The 14,342-nt window shown below is 45.6% G+C and overlaps 1 protein-coding gene across 6 annotated transcripts in view; it reads left to right on the plus strand.

Moving 5' to 3' along the window:
• Positions 1-14,342, plus strand: part of NTM (neurotrimin) — a 1,036,467-nt gene that overhangs the window by 587,909 nt on the left and 434,216 nt on the right. For 3 of the 6 annotated variants that reach the window (XM_066259757.1, XM_066259761.1, XM_066259762.1), the window contains exon 2: positions 9,271-9,355. In XM_066259757.1, coding sequence (XP_066115854.1) covers positions 9,271-9,355 — 85 coding nt within the window. Of the gene's footprint in view, positions 1-8,234; positions 9,356-14,342 lie in introns of those variants that run through there. The other 3 variants (XM_066259758.1, XM_066259759.1, XM_066259760.1) reach the window with 2 other exon arrangements.

The raw sequence follows: 14,342 nt of genomic DNA on the forward strand, positions 1-14,342 counted from the left end.
TGAACCGAAGGTTGCTGGCTTGAGCAAGGGGTCAATGGCTTGGCTGGAGTCCCTGGTCAAGGCACATATGAAAAGCAATCAATGAACAACTAAGGTGCCACAACTGAGTTGATGCTTCTCATCTTTCTCCTTTCCAGCTGTCTGTTCCTGTTTGTCTCTCTCTCTTGCTAAAAAAAAATTCAAGAGAAATTGAGACAAAATCACAGCAGAATGAGTCTAACATACAAAGTACAAAAGAAAAAAAATTACTACCAGAAAGGGTGGAAGAGAGAAAGAGAAATAGAGAGTGGGAGGAAGGAAGGAAGGAAGGAAGGAAGGAAGGAAGGAAGGAAGGAAGGAAGGAAGGAAGGAAGGAGAGATGAGAGAGAAAAAGATTAAAAATACAAAGGAGAGGGAGAAAATAGATAGTTAAAGTGAATACACAATAAGCCCTTACTGAAGCGTTGGAAAAAATAGGCCCCCAGAAAGTCAAAAGACACAGGTTATAAAACTTACTAGTCCATTTGACCTCTAAGGTCCTTCAGACCATGATACTCTTAATAGTCTAGTTTTAGAAGAACGGCTTAAATATTCTCTTTATGGCTGGATGCCTAGCATAGACTATGATCTGGACAGCCATGTTCCAGCTAGGCTTTAGGGGAAGATTCCCAAATGGGCAATTAATTTAGATTTAATAGGACAGTTACTGTAAGTTTAAATAAATGCCAGTTAAATATTAAGAGCATATTTATTGAAGATTAACATTGCTGGTTGCATTGTGGGATTTTCTCTTCCTAAATGAAACCCTTTATCAGAAGAATTTTAATCTTCTTGGCTCTTCCATCAGTTTGCCTTAGATCCAATGCAGCTCATTAATTACTCAGTACAACAGTTTTCTGACTTTTGAAGTGGATACCTTGGTCATTGACAAGAGTGGAAGGACATGAGGAGGAGGGCTATTTCTCTATGGGATGAACTAATAAGTAAATATCAAGGCTAAACTGTTTTTGAGAAGAGTGTTGAGAGGCATTAAAACTATAGACTATCAGCCTTGTCCGGATAGGTCAGTGGATAAAGCATCGACCCAGCTCGCCTGAGGTCACACGGGTTTGACCCTGATCATGGCATGTTTGAGAAGCAATCAATGAATACACAACTAAATGGAACAACTAAGTGAAACAACGAGTTGATGCTTTTCTCTCTCCCTCCGCCCCTTCCTCTCTCTCTCTCTCTCTCTCTCTCTCTCTCTATCTATCTATCTCACTCAAATCAATGGAAAAGAAAAAAAAACAAAAAACTATATAGACCATCAAAGTTGGGAGGATCCCTAGAAGTCAACTAACCCAAATTCTTCTTTAGATTAAAAGCGAATGACTCAAGCAGCTTCATACAGTCAGTGAGTAGAAAGCCTGAGGCTTGAATGGAATACCCTTGACCTCCAGCCCCTCGAATGAGGTGTCATCTTACTCTAGAATAACTCTTTTAACTTTCAAAAGTGTATTAGCCCATTCAACTGCGTTAACATTAGGTCTTCTCCAAGACCCATTTATGAAAAAGATGATTCTTTTGACAAAGAAGCTAAAATTTCAAGAAAACAAGTGAGTTATCTGAGGTGACACAATGATGGCCTGAGTTGAGACTAGAACCCGGATCTTCTGTTTTAAAAATAATATTGACAAAATGTCAGCTTCAAAAAAAAGTACAACTGAGCCCATTTGTTATTGAACACATTCTTGTCTTATTCATTATAATTTACATCTTCCATTGCGGCTCTTGGCTCTGGAACAATGAGTAAAACCTCTAAAGCAGATGAAGAGAAGGATTAAAGAAAAACATGTGTGGTAGGTGATTGTTTAGGAAGATCAGCAGGCAGGGACAGAGGCAAGATAAGTTCCTCTCAGAGCACATTTAGGCCGTTAAGCTCCAAGTTGGGGCTGGTGAGCTTGACATTCAAAGAGCTCTTTCTAAATGAGCAGGTGCCACCCGACTCTGGTTGGACTGCATCCTAAACACATCAGAACTGTGTCTATTTACGCACGTAAATAGACGTCTGCACGAAACCTTGCTCCCTTAGGCAGAGGTACCAGGCTGATCCTGAAGCACTGTGCTGAGATGTTCCACAGCAGAAATGAAGGGCAATGCATCAGTCACAAGATATTATTATCAAATAACCAATCTACAGTCTAGACTGAAGAGGCTTTGGACACAGTCATCAGTCACACAGCAGCAAAGGAGGACTAAAGGTTTCAGCAGAAGGAGGTCAGAGGGTAGCACCCACCTTATGAGGGGACGGAGGTGCCTTTTCTTTTTTTCAGTTTATTTTGCTGCCTTGCAGATGTGTTTGGGAACATGACAGATGACAGCTCCTAGCTCCCATAGAAGAGAAAGCCCTACCCTGTTTCCCCAGCATAAGTTGTTTCCCACAGGCCTACATCCTGTGTGCTTTTGGAGAACGCTGGGGCTGTGACTCCGGGGTGAGACCTGGAAGGTCAGTCCTCTTCCTGTTCTGGTTTGAAAGCGAAGCCACTTCCTCGCTCTGACCACATCCCAGCATGATGTTTTTGCTCTGTCTCTGGAGTGAACCTCCCTAGGATGTGTACACAGATGGTGCTCATGGGCCTATGTTGGGCAGGCTCCTGGGTTCTTTGAATGAATATTCCGCCTACAGCTTCTGTGAATGAGGGAAGCACTTGCCCTGCCTGGGCCTCTCAGTAAAAAGAGGGAGCTGCCACGTGGTTAGTCCCTGCTGTGGAGCAGGCCCTGCACTAAACTCCTTACATCTCTTGTGTCATTTCATCCTCACCTGCTCTGTGCAGTTGGTACCATTATCACCATTGTCTTACAAACAAGGTTAACTTATCTCCCCAAGGTGACCCAGTTAGTAATGAAGAAGATGAGTGTTTGACTTCTGGTCTGTCTGAGTCCAAATCCCATGGTCATTCTTAATCAATAAATATGTACTGAGTGCATCGATGAATGTGTGAACACAGAATGTGAAAGCAGTTAGAAGTTTTCACTCAGACACAGCCCTTTAGACGTACTCATCCGCCCTTTCCATGAGCACCATCTGAGAACAGAAACGGCAGCCTCTGCCTATGCTCCTTCCAGGGCTGTGAAGATCCTGTCCTGTCTGTCTGCTCCTGGGATCCTATCCACACTGCCTGTCCCGTCACCTCCTTCTCACTAATACTAGCTTAAAGTCATTTCCTTAGGGGACACTTTTCCTGAGCTTCCAGATTCCACAAGAACCCTTCTGTTATATGCATTCTTCCATTAACTCCTCATAGGGTTTTCATAATCATCTCCACGATTTTTCAAACTTTGTCCTTACAGTCTGCCTCTGCTGCTATCAGTGTACACTGTGTGCTTGCCCAGGATGATCAGGATGAGCCCCTCGTTGGTTTGATTCGCTTCGCTCAGCCACCTTCCAGTGCCTAGCTGCTGTGCCTCCGTGCTTGTTGGTTGAGCAGATGAATTCTTCCCTATGTTTATAAATCCTTGAGAGCATCCCCTTCCCTCCTACTGCCCCTCGAAATGAAGCTTAGAAAGCCATGGTCAATGTCTGGGTAATGAAACACCCCAGCTTGTTTTTCTCAGCCATGAGAAAGTTCTCAAGGGCTTACAGGCAGCATGAGGTTGAGTTCATTATAACTTCAGCAATCGTGAATGTTTATACAAATAAAACCTCTGAGAAGTCCAACAGCACTATACTATAAGTAAACTGAGGGCAGGGGCTCTGTCTCTTTAACTTCCAACACCATTCCTGATACACAAAAGGAGCTCAGAAACTACTCGTTCAAGTTTACTGAAAACATTGAATGCAGTTGAGTAACTGAATACTCAGAGATATCTGGACAGTAATGGCATGACTTCCTCTAGAACTCTCTCTTGCTAGTAGACATAGCATCCAAAGGAGATACTTTACTACTTAGCTCATATGCAGCGCAGTTACCTGGCATGTACAGTTTCGACAACACTGGGACAGGAGCGGGAGTCCTGAGTTCTAGTCCTGATTTACCAGTTACTAACTTTATATCCCTACAGCAATTATTCCTCTGTCCTGGGGTTCAGCCCCCACTTATAAAATGAGAGTGCTATGCTATACATCTTCTAAGGTTCCCTCTGACTGCATCACTCTGCGGTCCTGGGAATCAGGGTCTTAAGAACCAAAAACAAGATGAAGAAAGATTCTACCCTATGGACTTCTGGCTCTTGGGACATTCCCCCTTGGGTGTCTGGCTTTTGCTCTTATGGAGTTTTGATTTTGATCATTCACCCTGGTCCTTTCTACATTTCTGTCTACCGATCAATTGTTCTACTGACCATCACTGCACTTTATGAATCTCTTAGAAAGTTTTATGGCTTTCAAAGTTCATAGACAGTCTAATCTTTTCCATTTATTTCTATCTTCCATTCTCTCTGTTAGTGACCTCCTTTTTCCTTCATGGAGGCTTCTTCCCCTCTTGCTCTTCCTGTTGAAATCCTAACATGCTAGACTCCAGCCTGGCCGAGCCACTTTATTTGCTCCTATATTCATATAGGAGGAAGAATAGCATGTATTTTTCCCAGAGTCCAGCCCCACCCTATTCTTGGGCCACCTCTTTATCCTGATCAACAGCACCTTTTCTGACCACACCTTCCAAAACCTATTTGGTGCCATGCCACTGTAACCACCTGCATTTGTCATCTTCTTGCCTGTGCTCCAATTTAGACTCTCCACCAGGAGAGGGGGCCTTTAGCCTTTTTAGAGAAGGAGAAGAAGAACTGGCATTTCTGAAGCTAGTGCTCCTCTTTCGGTCTCCCATGTGGAATAGTCACATCGCTGTGGCTAACCCAGGCTTGCTGTAGGTAACATCGTAAAACAAAAACAAAAGCTGATTTCCCTTTTGCTGGAAATCGTTCCCTGTTCCACCCCTGCTGTAGTGTGTAGATGCCCCCTCTTCCAGAATTCTCCGTGTACCTGTTTCCTCACCTACCTGCCAGCGCTTCCTTATTCCACAGGCTGCAGGGCCAGCGGCTGCACACCCCTCCTTTGCAGCCATGGGCTTATTAAAGGGAATATGATTGTTTTCTTTTACTCAGGCACTGTGTACGGGTGCGTGTGCCTGTGCGTATTTGAAAGGCATTGTCCTATAGATATTTTTATAACCTGAAGCAATTACAGCTGTCAGCAGAGAGACAAGCTGTGACAAGTTGATTTATGTGTACAGTATATGTGTATGTAAGAGGGAAGGGAGGAAGGAGACGGCGGTGGGGGAAGCAGGTGGAGGTGGGTGCTCGTTAGGAATCGGCTTTCCAGGAGGCAGAAAGGAAGTTGTTTCTATAAAGAATACAAATAATGAAATTGCTCTGACTGTCATCCCTTTTTCATTAACTTGGATATGCCGGGGAAAATAAAATAAATCCAGCAGTTTTATGAAGCAAGAGACAAGATATATGATAAGCCACTAAATGTTGGTTATATTTAGGGATTAGGGGATGGGAAGGCAGTTGACATGTAATTTTGATCTTCACCTATTCAAACCACTTCAATAACAAGTTTGAGAGAAATAGATGGGGCTTTGTTAATTGTGAGGGCATCTCTGACCTTTCTCCACTTCACTTTCTAAACTTCCATTTTTGAATAAAGTTTGGATCCCTGGGTTCAAAGAGCTGGGATGAAGTCCCGGGTAGCTTTTCTTTGTTCCACCTGAGCATTACTGAGCTCTTCTGGGTTTCCTTTTAGCCACTGCTGGGATATTACTGCTCAGCACTGTCCCTTCATGGGGACTGAAAGATGGTCTGTCTTAGACAACTGCACGCAGATTGGCATAAACTGAACACCTTAAAGGGTCCATCAGAAGAATTATTTTTCTGCCTAGCCATAAAAATGAACGGGTGGCAGGCAAAATGTATTAATAGAGCATCTTCCACCTTAAATGGATTTCTAAGTATTTTACTGTAGAGTTAATCACGTATGTAGGCCCCATGGGAAGGTCTGTTGTTGTCATTACCCACATTCCTAGATGCAAAAACTAATGCTCATTTGTACCTATCCGGGAATTAGATGCAAGAGCCAGGATTAGAATTTATCACGAAAGGAATCATCGCTGCCATTTTCCAGTCTGCAGGGAAATGGCTCCAAAGATAGGAGGAGTCCCTCTCCTTCCTCCTGGATAGCTTTTGTTTCCACACAGGCAGTGAGGATGCATTTGCATAGAGGGGTTGGGGCAGGGAGAATAGGGATGGTTAAAATGGATAGAAAATTAGAGGTGACTCTTGGAGATTTTGGGAAAAAAGAACCCCAAATTCAGCCAACTGAGGGTCAGCAAACACAATCTCACATGTTTTATCTGTCATCACATAATTTTAATTTGGTGAAGTCATTCAATTTCTTATTTCTACAGTTTTCCATTGTACAATGATGATGAAACAAGAAGTTGCAAGAATGGATTGGCGCTAAACTAGGGGAATTCTCCTCCTTTTCTTTCAAAACATATAAACAAAACTTTCCAGCTCTCCATAAATGTCATTTCCCCCTTCTGGTAGCAAAGTCTTTGGCTATGGCCGTAAGTTGACAATTGATTTTTTTTGGGTGCTATACATCAAATGGTCCCCACTTGCCAAAAGTAGCAGATGGATTTCCATGAGAACTCAATATCATAAAAAGTCACAATAGGAGGGTAGGGGGAGAAAATGAGTCTAATGATAAATTAATTGAGATCTTCAGTGTAAAGTTGTTCGATTTTTCATGGTCAACCACTTTCTGGTAAGCTATTAGAAAAGCCAGCCTGCTCAGTCTTTTCTTGTTACCCTGGAGTTTGGCTTCCACACCTGCACACTTGACCTCAGTCTATACCAATCTAAAGTAGTTAGAGTGAGGGGAATATATGATGAGTGAAACATTTGTGTCATCCTTAACACACCTATACTGACATGAGAGTGATGGTTGCAACTTGCGTGGTGCAAAGACTTTTATGGTACAGTTATGATGATCCATTTTGTCTCTTTGGTATTGACTACATGACTTTTGGGAAATATTTTTTGTTATTTATCAGTTGAGAGAGAGAGAAGAGGTGGGGGTTTCCTGGTTAGCTGTGGTAGAAAGTCAGGGGGAAAAACAAAAGCCTCTGTTGCTTCCTCTTCAGCCTCCATCCCCAGGGATAATATGGGTCAGTGCAGGGAGCTCAGATCTGGAATCCCTGGGAAGACAGCATGGCAGTGTTAGCATTGCTGTGAACGCTGGTTTGCTAGGGGCTTCCCTCTTGCTCAGGAGCCATGCCCTGGAAAGGGAATGCACCACATTCCACCAGAGCTGAGGTTAAGGCAGAAATAAAAATGTAGGCGGAGGGGAAGTGATAGGAACTGAGAGGAAGGCAGGTTTCAAAAATTTGAAAAATACAACTATTAAGGTGAAATCAGCTCTGCAAGAGTATGAAACCCAGGAAACTTGGGAGTCCATAGCATGAATAAAGCGAGAAGCTCACACTCATTCATCTGAGTGAGCACTTTTGCAGGGCCAGCATCTTTTAATGTCGACAGAACAAGAATAAAGAGTGTAAGTCAGTGTCTGAACTTGACCAAGATTTTGACGCGATTTTGCCAGTTTCACACATGAAGAGGCTTCTGCGATTTTGCGTTTGTTTTGTATATGGAAGATCTCTATTTAGAATGGTAGTGTTGACAGACAACAGTGTGTGATGCAAGGGAGGGGTGGAGGAGGGTAGAGGGGGATAAATGGTGATGAACAGAGACTTGACTTGGGGTGAACACACAATACTGGATACAGAGATGTGTTGTAGAATTGGGCACCTGAAACCTATATAATTATGTTAACCGATGCCACCCCAATAAATTTAATTAAGAGAATAAAATGACTGGTGGTGTTGAGTCTCTGGTGTTTTAAACTAGCATTTATGGGGGGGGGGAGAGTTGCTGGGGTGGGCGTTGACAATTGAATAAAAATGAGAAAACATCCTTCCAACACTCTAAATGATAATATTAATCTGATCATTTTAAAGGTGTATGTATGCATGCTGCAGGGTTTTCTTTTCCTAATTAGTTTGTGACCCTTTTTAGGGTGTTTCGGGCTTATTAAAACTGTGTGGTGACTTTGCCTTCTTAATTTGGAAGTGACCGTTTTTCAAGGCGGGAAATGGTTAAACTCCTCGCCTGGACTGGTGCAGTGCCGCGGCGCGGCGCGGCGGGGGTTAAGGTGGGCGCCCGCCCGCACCCCGCGCCCGCCCGCCGGGATGAGCGCGCAGTCCGCCCGCTTGCGCGGCGCCGGCACGGGAGAAAGTGGCGGTCAGTGATGGAGCTGCTGCCATGACAACCCCGGCGGTCGGGGCCCGTGCGCGTCGGGGCTTCTCCCGGGAGGAAGGCGGCGCGGAGGCCGGGGGCGGCCGCTGAGCGTGGCGTCCGCGCGGCTCCGGTGCCGGCTGCGCCTCGCTTTCCCCAGCGAGCGAGGAGCGAGCAAGGGGCCTCCGCGGTCCGCTCCCGCCTGGCCGCTCCTGCCTCGGCTGCCGCCGCGGCCACGGCCCCTGCCGAGACCAGCAACATCGAAGCAGCTGCAGCGCGCATTTCGGATCCCAGGAAGTTGACCTAGGCGTCTGCGGCAGGATCCTGGGGCCAAATCCCCGCGCAGCCGGCTCCTTCTCGCACACCCCCTGCTGCCTCCTCCGTGCTCTACTTTTCATCCCTGCTATTGTTACAGATTGTATTCTACTGGCAATCCTGCTTCTGAAACTTACAAAGAAAGTGTTGGATTTCCCCGTGCTGGAACTGAGGGATTGCAGACCTCTGCGTAGCCGGATCTAACCCACCCTGTGTCCCCCTTCGGGTACCAAAGTGCTTTTGCCACTCCAAAGTGCCATGTCTGAACTGTTAAGGGGAAAAAGGGACTCCTGAGACGTGCCCACACCTTTGCACCTGCCTTGAGCTTCCCCTCTCTCGGCCACCTTTCCCGGCCGAAGCAGCACCGAGGAAATCGTCTCTGAATGTCCTCCGTGGAAACTGGTTCTCCGAGGCTGGAGCGCTGAGGCTGGGTTTGGGGGAGGAATATTAGACTCGGAGGAGTCTGCGCGCTTTTCTCCTGCCCGCGCCTCTCAATCTCCGCGAGTTCACTGCTCTGTCCCTGGGCTCGCTCTTCCACCCCACCCACTTCCTGTGCTCGCCCGGGGGGGCGTGTGCCGTGCGGCTGCAAGAGTTCTGGGAAGTTGTGGCTGTCGAGGATGGGGGTCTGTGGGTACCTGTTCCTGCCCTGGAAGTGCCTCGTGGTCGTGTCTCTCAGGCTGCTGTTCCTTGTACCCACAGGAGTGCCCGTGCGCAGCGGAGATGCCACCTTCCCCAAAGCTATGGACAACGTGACGGTCCGGCAGGGGGAGAGCGCCACCCTCAGGTAGGGAGCTGCCATTCTTCTATGACTTGACAGTGATTTGAAAGGGAGGTGGGGAGAGAGAGGGGTAGGGGTGCGGGTGTGTGCCCCGGAGCGGCTGCCTGGGTGGTTTTATTGCTTCCCTGGGCAGCGCAATTCATGGATGAGCTGGCCCAGGAATGTTGGCGGTCTCGTACGGAACCTCTCAGAGGTTCAGGTGATGAGCTCTTTCCTCAAAACTGGTTTCTTCGGCTCAGGACTTGGGAAGCCTGAGGGGCGGCTGGGCCATGAAGTCGCTAAGATTGAGGACTGTGGCTCTCCCAGACTGGTGACCATGGTGGCCGGGGCCTGGATGGGGCTGAGTGTGCACAGTCTTCTCTGAAGTTAAATGAGCCCCCAAGGAAGGGTCTGGCTTCCTGTGAATGCCCTCCCTCTGCCTGTGTTTGGGGAGTTGCCAGCTGGGCTCCCTACTCGGCAGAGCTGCGGTTTCCTCCTGGGCCTGACTGTGCCTGGGCTTTCCTGGGCGCCTTCCTGCCACAAGCTGGTGGGCAGAAGGACATGCTTGTCCTCTTTGAACAGGGCTTTCTGAGAATGAAGTCATGGAAACGAGTCTGATTTGTCCGTGGAAAATATCATTCACTCCGGTTGACTGTGCTCTCTTGGTGCTGCCCCCCAAAACAGTATTACCCAAAACTCATCTGTGGAACAGAAGCTGAGTTTCAGTGTGGAGTCTGGTCCTGATTGGCTTCCGGCATTAAGGTTTACAGGAACTGAGGGAGGAGAAGAAGAATCCTGGTTGTGTTTTGTGTAAAGTAGTGAGTCTGTCTTCCTGGTCACCCTGCCTACTGAAATGCTAAGTCAATTTCCGGTGCCTGCAAATTCCACCATTCACAGGAGGGCAACGCTGAATTACAGAATTAGTGATTGCGATGAAATCTTACTCTCTGCAATTTTATAAGGGAGTCAGCCTGTGGTAGAAGTTGAGAAGATTGATGGGAAAAAACGGTTTTCCAATGTATCTGATTTAATATAACCTCTTAAAGTTTCCCAAACTGGGCCAGTGAGCTAACCACAAGGCAACGTGGCAATATTCCCATCCTTTGCACGTGAAGAGTCTTGGTGCTGGTGTCCATTATTTTACCCTTAGTGACTGTTCTTCTCAGCTTGGCTATTTGTGGATGGTATACCTAAGGCAATACCCACGGGATAGAAAATGTTGAGGAGGGGACACTAGCAGAACATTGATAAGGATATGGGTGATTTAAGGGCCCATGTAAGATCTATGAGCATCCTATGCTTCTTGTCTTTGGGGAGCTCACCTATTTGTCCCAGTGAATACCTAGTCACTCTATGGTTCCTGAAACCAACCTCTTCCACTAAGTCTTTAGGGACTCTTTTGAACAGAGCTTAAACAACTACCTCCCACCCTGAAATGACTGTGTATCTGCTTTGTAAAGAGATTTCATGGGACCTCCAAATGTGCTGTGATTTCAGGCTATTTAAGAGAGAAACAAAAATGAGCCTCTAAAGCAATACTGTCAATGGTACTTAGTGTTCTCTGGATGCCCGTTTATCCCTAACCTTTGGCTGCAAGAAGTAACCCCCAGAGGTAGAGACACGGGCACAAGGAGAACATTTTAGAGACAAATGGATGGTATTTTTAAGGAGAAGGTGGAAGGTAGTCAGATCTATAGAGATTTGGAGATAAAGAAACAGCAAAGGGGCCCTGACAGGTGGTAGCCCCCATTTTATAGGGACATTGAGGAATATTGGACAGTCCAGGATCTGGTATACAGAAGGCAGCCCCCTACACTCATGAAAATCAGAGCTCTGATTTTGTGAGAGTGGCTGAATTGAGCAGATGCTCATCAGGGGATGGCCCAGGGTTAAGAGCAGCTTGTCTTTAAAATCACATTATCATGTACTGGCTGGCTTCTCTTTGTCTTTCTTTCCATGCCTCTTTTGTTGTTGTTGTTGTTGTAACTCTGGGGTCCCTCTCCCTGTCTCTTTTAGGCACTAATGTTTGTTTGCATTTTCACATATGCTGTAGACACACTGGTCTTGTTTGCGTGTTGATGGAGGAAATGGGATGTGCTGGGGCTTCCACTCTAGATCTAGCCCAGCCATGGCATACAAAGGCCCTCCTGGAACATCTGCCATTCTGTGCCAGCCGCTGGGGCTGAGTGTCTTCCTGACATCAGGGGGAAGGACCTCCCAGTGAGGGGAGCCCCATGAGGCAGGGATGACAGGAACTAAGGTCTGCTGGACACCAACTCATTGACCATGGACCTGATTTAGGAAGTGAAGCAGACAGCAGTTAGCAGATAAACTTAAAGAAAATGCTCCTGCCTCAGCCCAACGGCCCCAGTTCTTCTCAGGTTCTGATACACTGGAACAAGGAAGGGCCGCCATGTTGAGATGTACTTTTGTGGAGCGGAAGCCCTTGAACTCTCAAACACAGGCTCTGCATTTTGTACAGAGAAACAAGTATGAATTTCAGAATCTGTTTTGTTTACATAAAATTGGCTAAATTTGCACATAACTTGATTTCCAGTTGCCATAATCTAGTGGTTCAGGGCTCTGGATTATTTTAGTTTTGCTTTTGTGGGTGTATATGGGGGTCTTTTCTTTTTTCTTCCCTCTTTCTTCCCCTCCCTCCCTTTTTTTCTTCTTCTTTTTGTTCAGCATGTGCTCAAACTAGACAGAAGCACACCCAGGGAGGCCTCAGCACTTCTGCCCTGCAGGGAGAGCCACCCTCTCCCCATCACTGTGGGTGACAGTGAGGGCGATGCTGTAGTTTTCTCCTCAACCAGCAGAGGACTCTGTGCTCTAATTTCATTTTATTCTGCTTTGTTCTCACCAGTTTCATTTTGGGAGGATCTTTTCCAGTCCCCAAAGAATGACTGCTTCAGCAGCGGATTCTAATGTGAGGAAACTTTTAGAAATGTTTTATTTCCTCTAATTAGCGCTAATGATCCTTGTGGAGGTATTGGAAAACCTTTCACCTAACATGCTGTCGACAGCCTGGAAAAAATTGCAAACAATTTGCAGTCTCCCACTCTTTCTGCCCTCCTGCTGATAGTCTGTATGCATTTTTTTTTTTTTGTAAAAACTGGGTGAGATTACATAGAACAGGATGTGCCGTAATAATAATATTAAACAAGGTTTATTGGGCACTCACTATTTGTTAGGGAGTATTCTAAATTGTTTCTGTAATCTCTTACCCATCATCCAACCTCATACCATTAGTATTTAACCGTAATAAAAAACTCTATGATGCAGGTGCTATTATTATCCCCATCTCAGAGATGAGGAAACTGAGGCACAGAAAGTTGACATCATTTGATTAAGTTTACACAGATAGGAAGTTTTGAAACCGTATTATGAGGCATTGCTAATATGTAATAATGTTTGCTAAGATGAATATTCTGTCAATTATTGGGCAATTACCATGTGAAATGTTTAGGATACATTGTAACATTTAATTCTCACAACTCTCTAAACTAGACTTAATTATTCCTATTTATAGATGAGAAAGCTGAGGCCCAGAGAGGGGAATTCACCTAAAATCACTCAAGTGGGTGCTGGGAGGCTGACTCAGGACTCTTTTCTTTGACTTTGTACAACAAGCTTTCCCCAATAAATTCTTTCTCCTAATTCATTGCGGGCACTTAAACTCTCCGGCACTTGTGTTGCTTGACTCTGTCTCCTTTCTTCATGCTGGCTGGGGAGCAGCTCACACTTGAAAATGGAGATCATGCCTTGTAATGCTGTGAGCACTGTCTGCTTCCAAGTGTTTACTGCACAGATGAAATAAATGAAAATAAACCAAAAATAGCCCCTGCCTCTATACAATTTACTTCTTTACCACATTGCCCTATCATTGTATTTTAAAATACAACTGTGGTCAATCAAAGAAGATTTATTAAGTGGTTCTTACATGACGAGCGTCAAGCTGGGGTATGTGAAGGCGTAAAGCATGGACTTGGCACTCAGGGTCTTGGGTCCAACTCAGAAGGCGAGGCTGTGGACAACAGCTAATCAACAGTTGAGACAGAATGACCATTAACAAAAGGTTGATCCATGGTCAAAGAAGAGGGCCCTGTCTCCCAGGGGCCGGGCTGAGGTCCTTTGATGGGAATACTGAGGAAGCAGTCAGAGCTGGGGAACCTGCAGTGTCCTAACGGGTGGTTGTCATTCATCACAGAGCTTCGGTAAGGGTCCTTGGTGTTATTTGGCAATTTAGCCAAATATGTTTCATGTATTCATAGATTCCCTACATATTTCCTTGGGATTATCTGGAAGGTGAGTATCAAAGACTGAGCTAGACCTCTTGCATGTATCTAGATTTTAGGCTCTGCCACTGCACGATGTATTCTTGTTTTGTTTTGTTTTATTTTGGTGGTGGGGGGAGGGGATGAGTTCATACAATGTCTGAGAAATGTGCAAGACTGAAGTTGAGTTTTTATATAGCAGTTCCATGAAATAGCACAGAATAATGTGGCTTCAATTCTAGAGAAAACCCACAGATTCCTCTTCTAGATGTTGGAAGCTGTGGTACTTTATCTGTGTCATGTAAAAACACTTGGCGTTCCATTTTTAGGCAGATGGGTTCTCTGTCAGTCTCTCTAGCTCCTCCATGGCCTCCTGAGGACTGAACTGTGTCTTCTTCAGGTTGTTCTCATCCCAATACCTAGCATATCACTTGGCCCATGCACTTTGCTAATAAAGTATGAGCAGCTGTTGTAGACACCTACCTTCTATTTCACGAAAACAGAAAACTTATTCTAGCCACAGAGCCCGCCAGTCAGGGTTCCCGCTGTGGACAGTTATTTATCACCTTGGCCTTCACTCACCTGGAACCCTTCTCTTAACGTTCACATAAAAATAATCCACTATCGCTGCCACCTGTCTACACTGGCATGTCATCCTGGAATATTTCTTTGTTGCAATCCTCTGTATCTGAAAAGTGTTCCCATTCGTTTATTTGGTATGTGTTTATGATTTGTTT

Source organism: Saccopteryx bilineata, chromosome 2, assembly GCF_036850765.1.
Source record: "Saccopteryx bilineata isolate mSacBil1 chromosome 2, mSacBil1_pri_phased_curated, whole genome shotgun sequence".
NCBI classification, from domain to species: Eukaryota; Metazoa; Chordata; class Mammalia; order Chiroptera; family Emballonuridae; genus Saccopteryx; species Saccopteryx bilineata.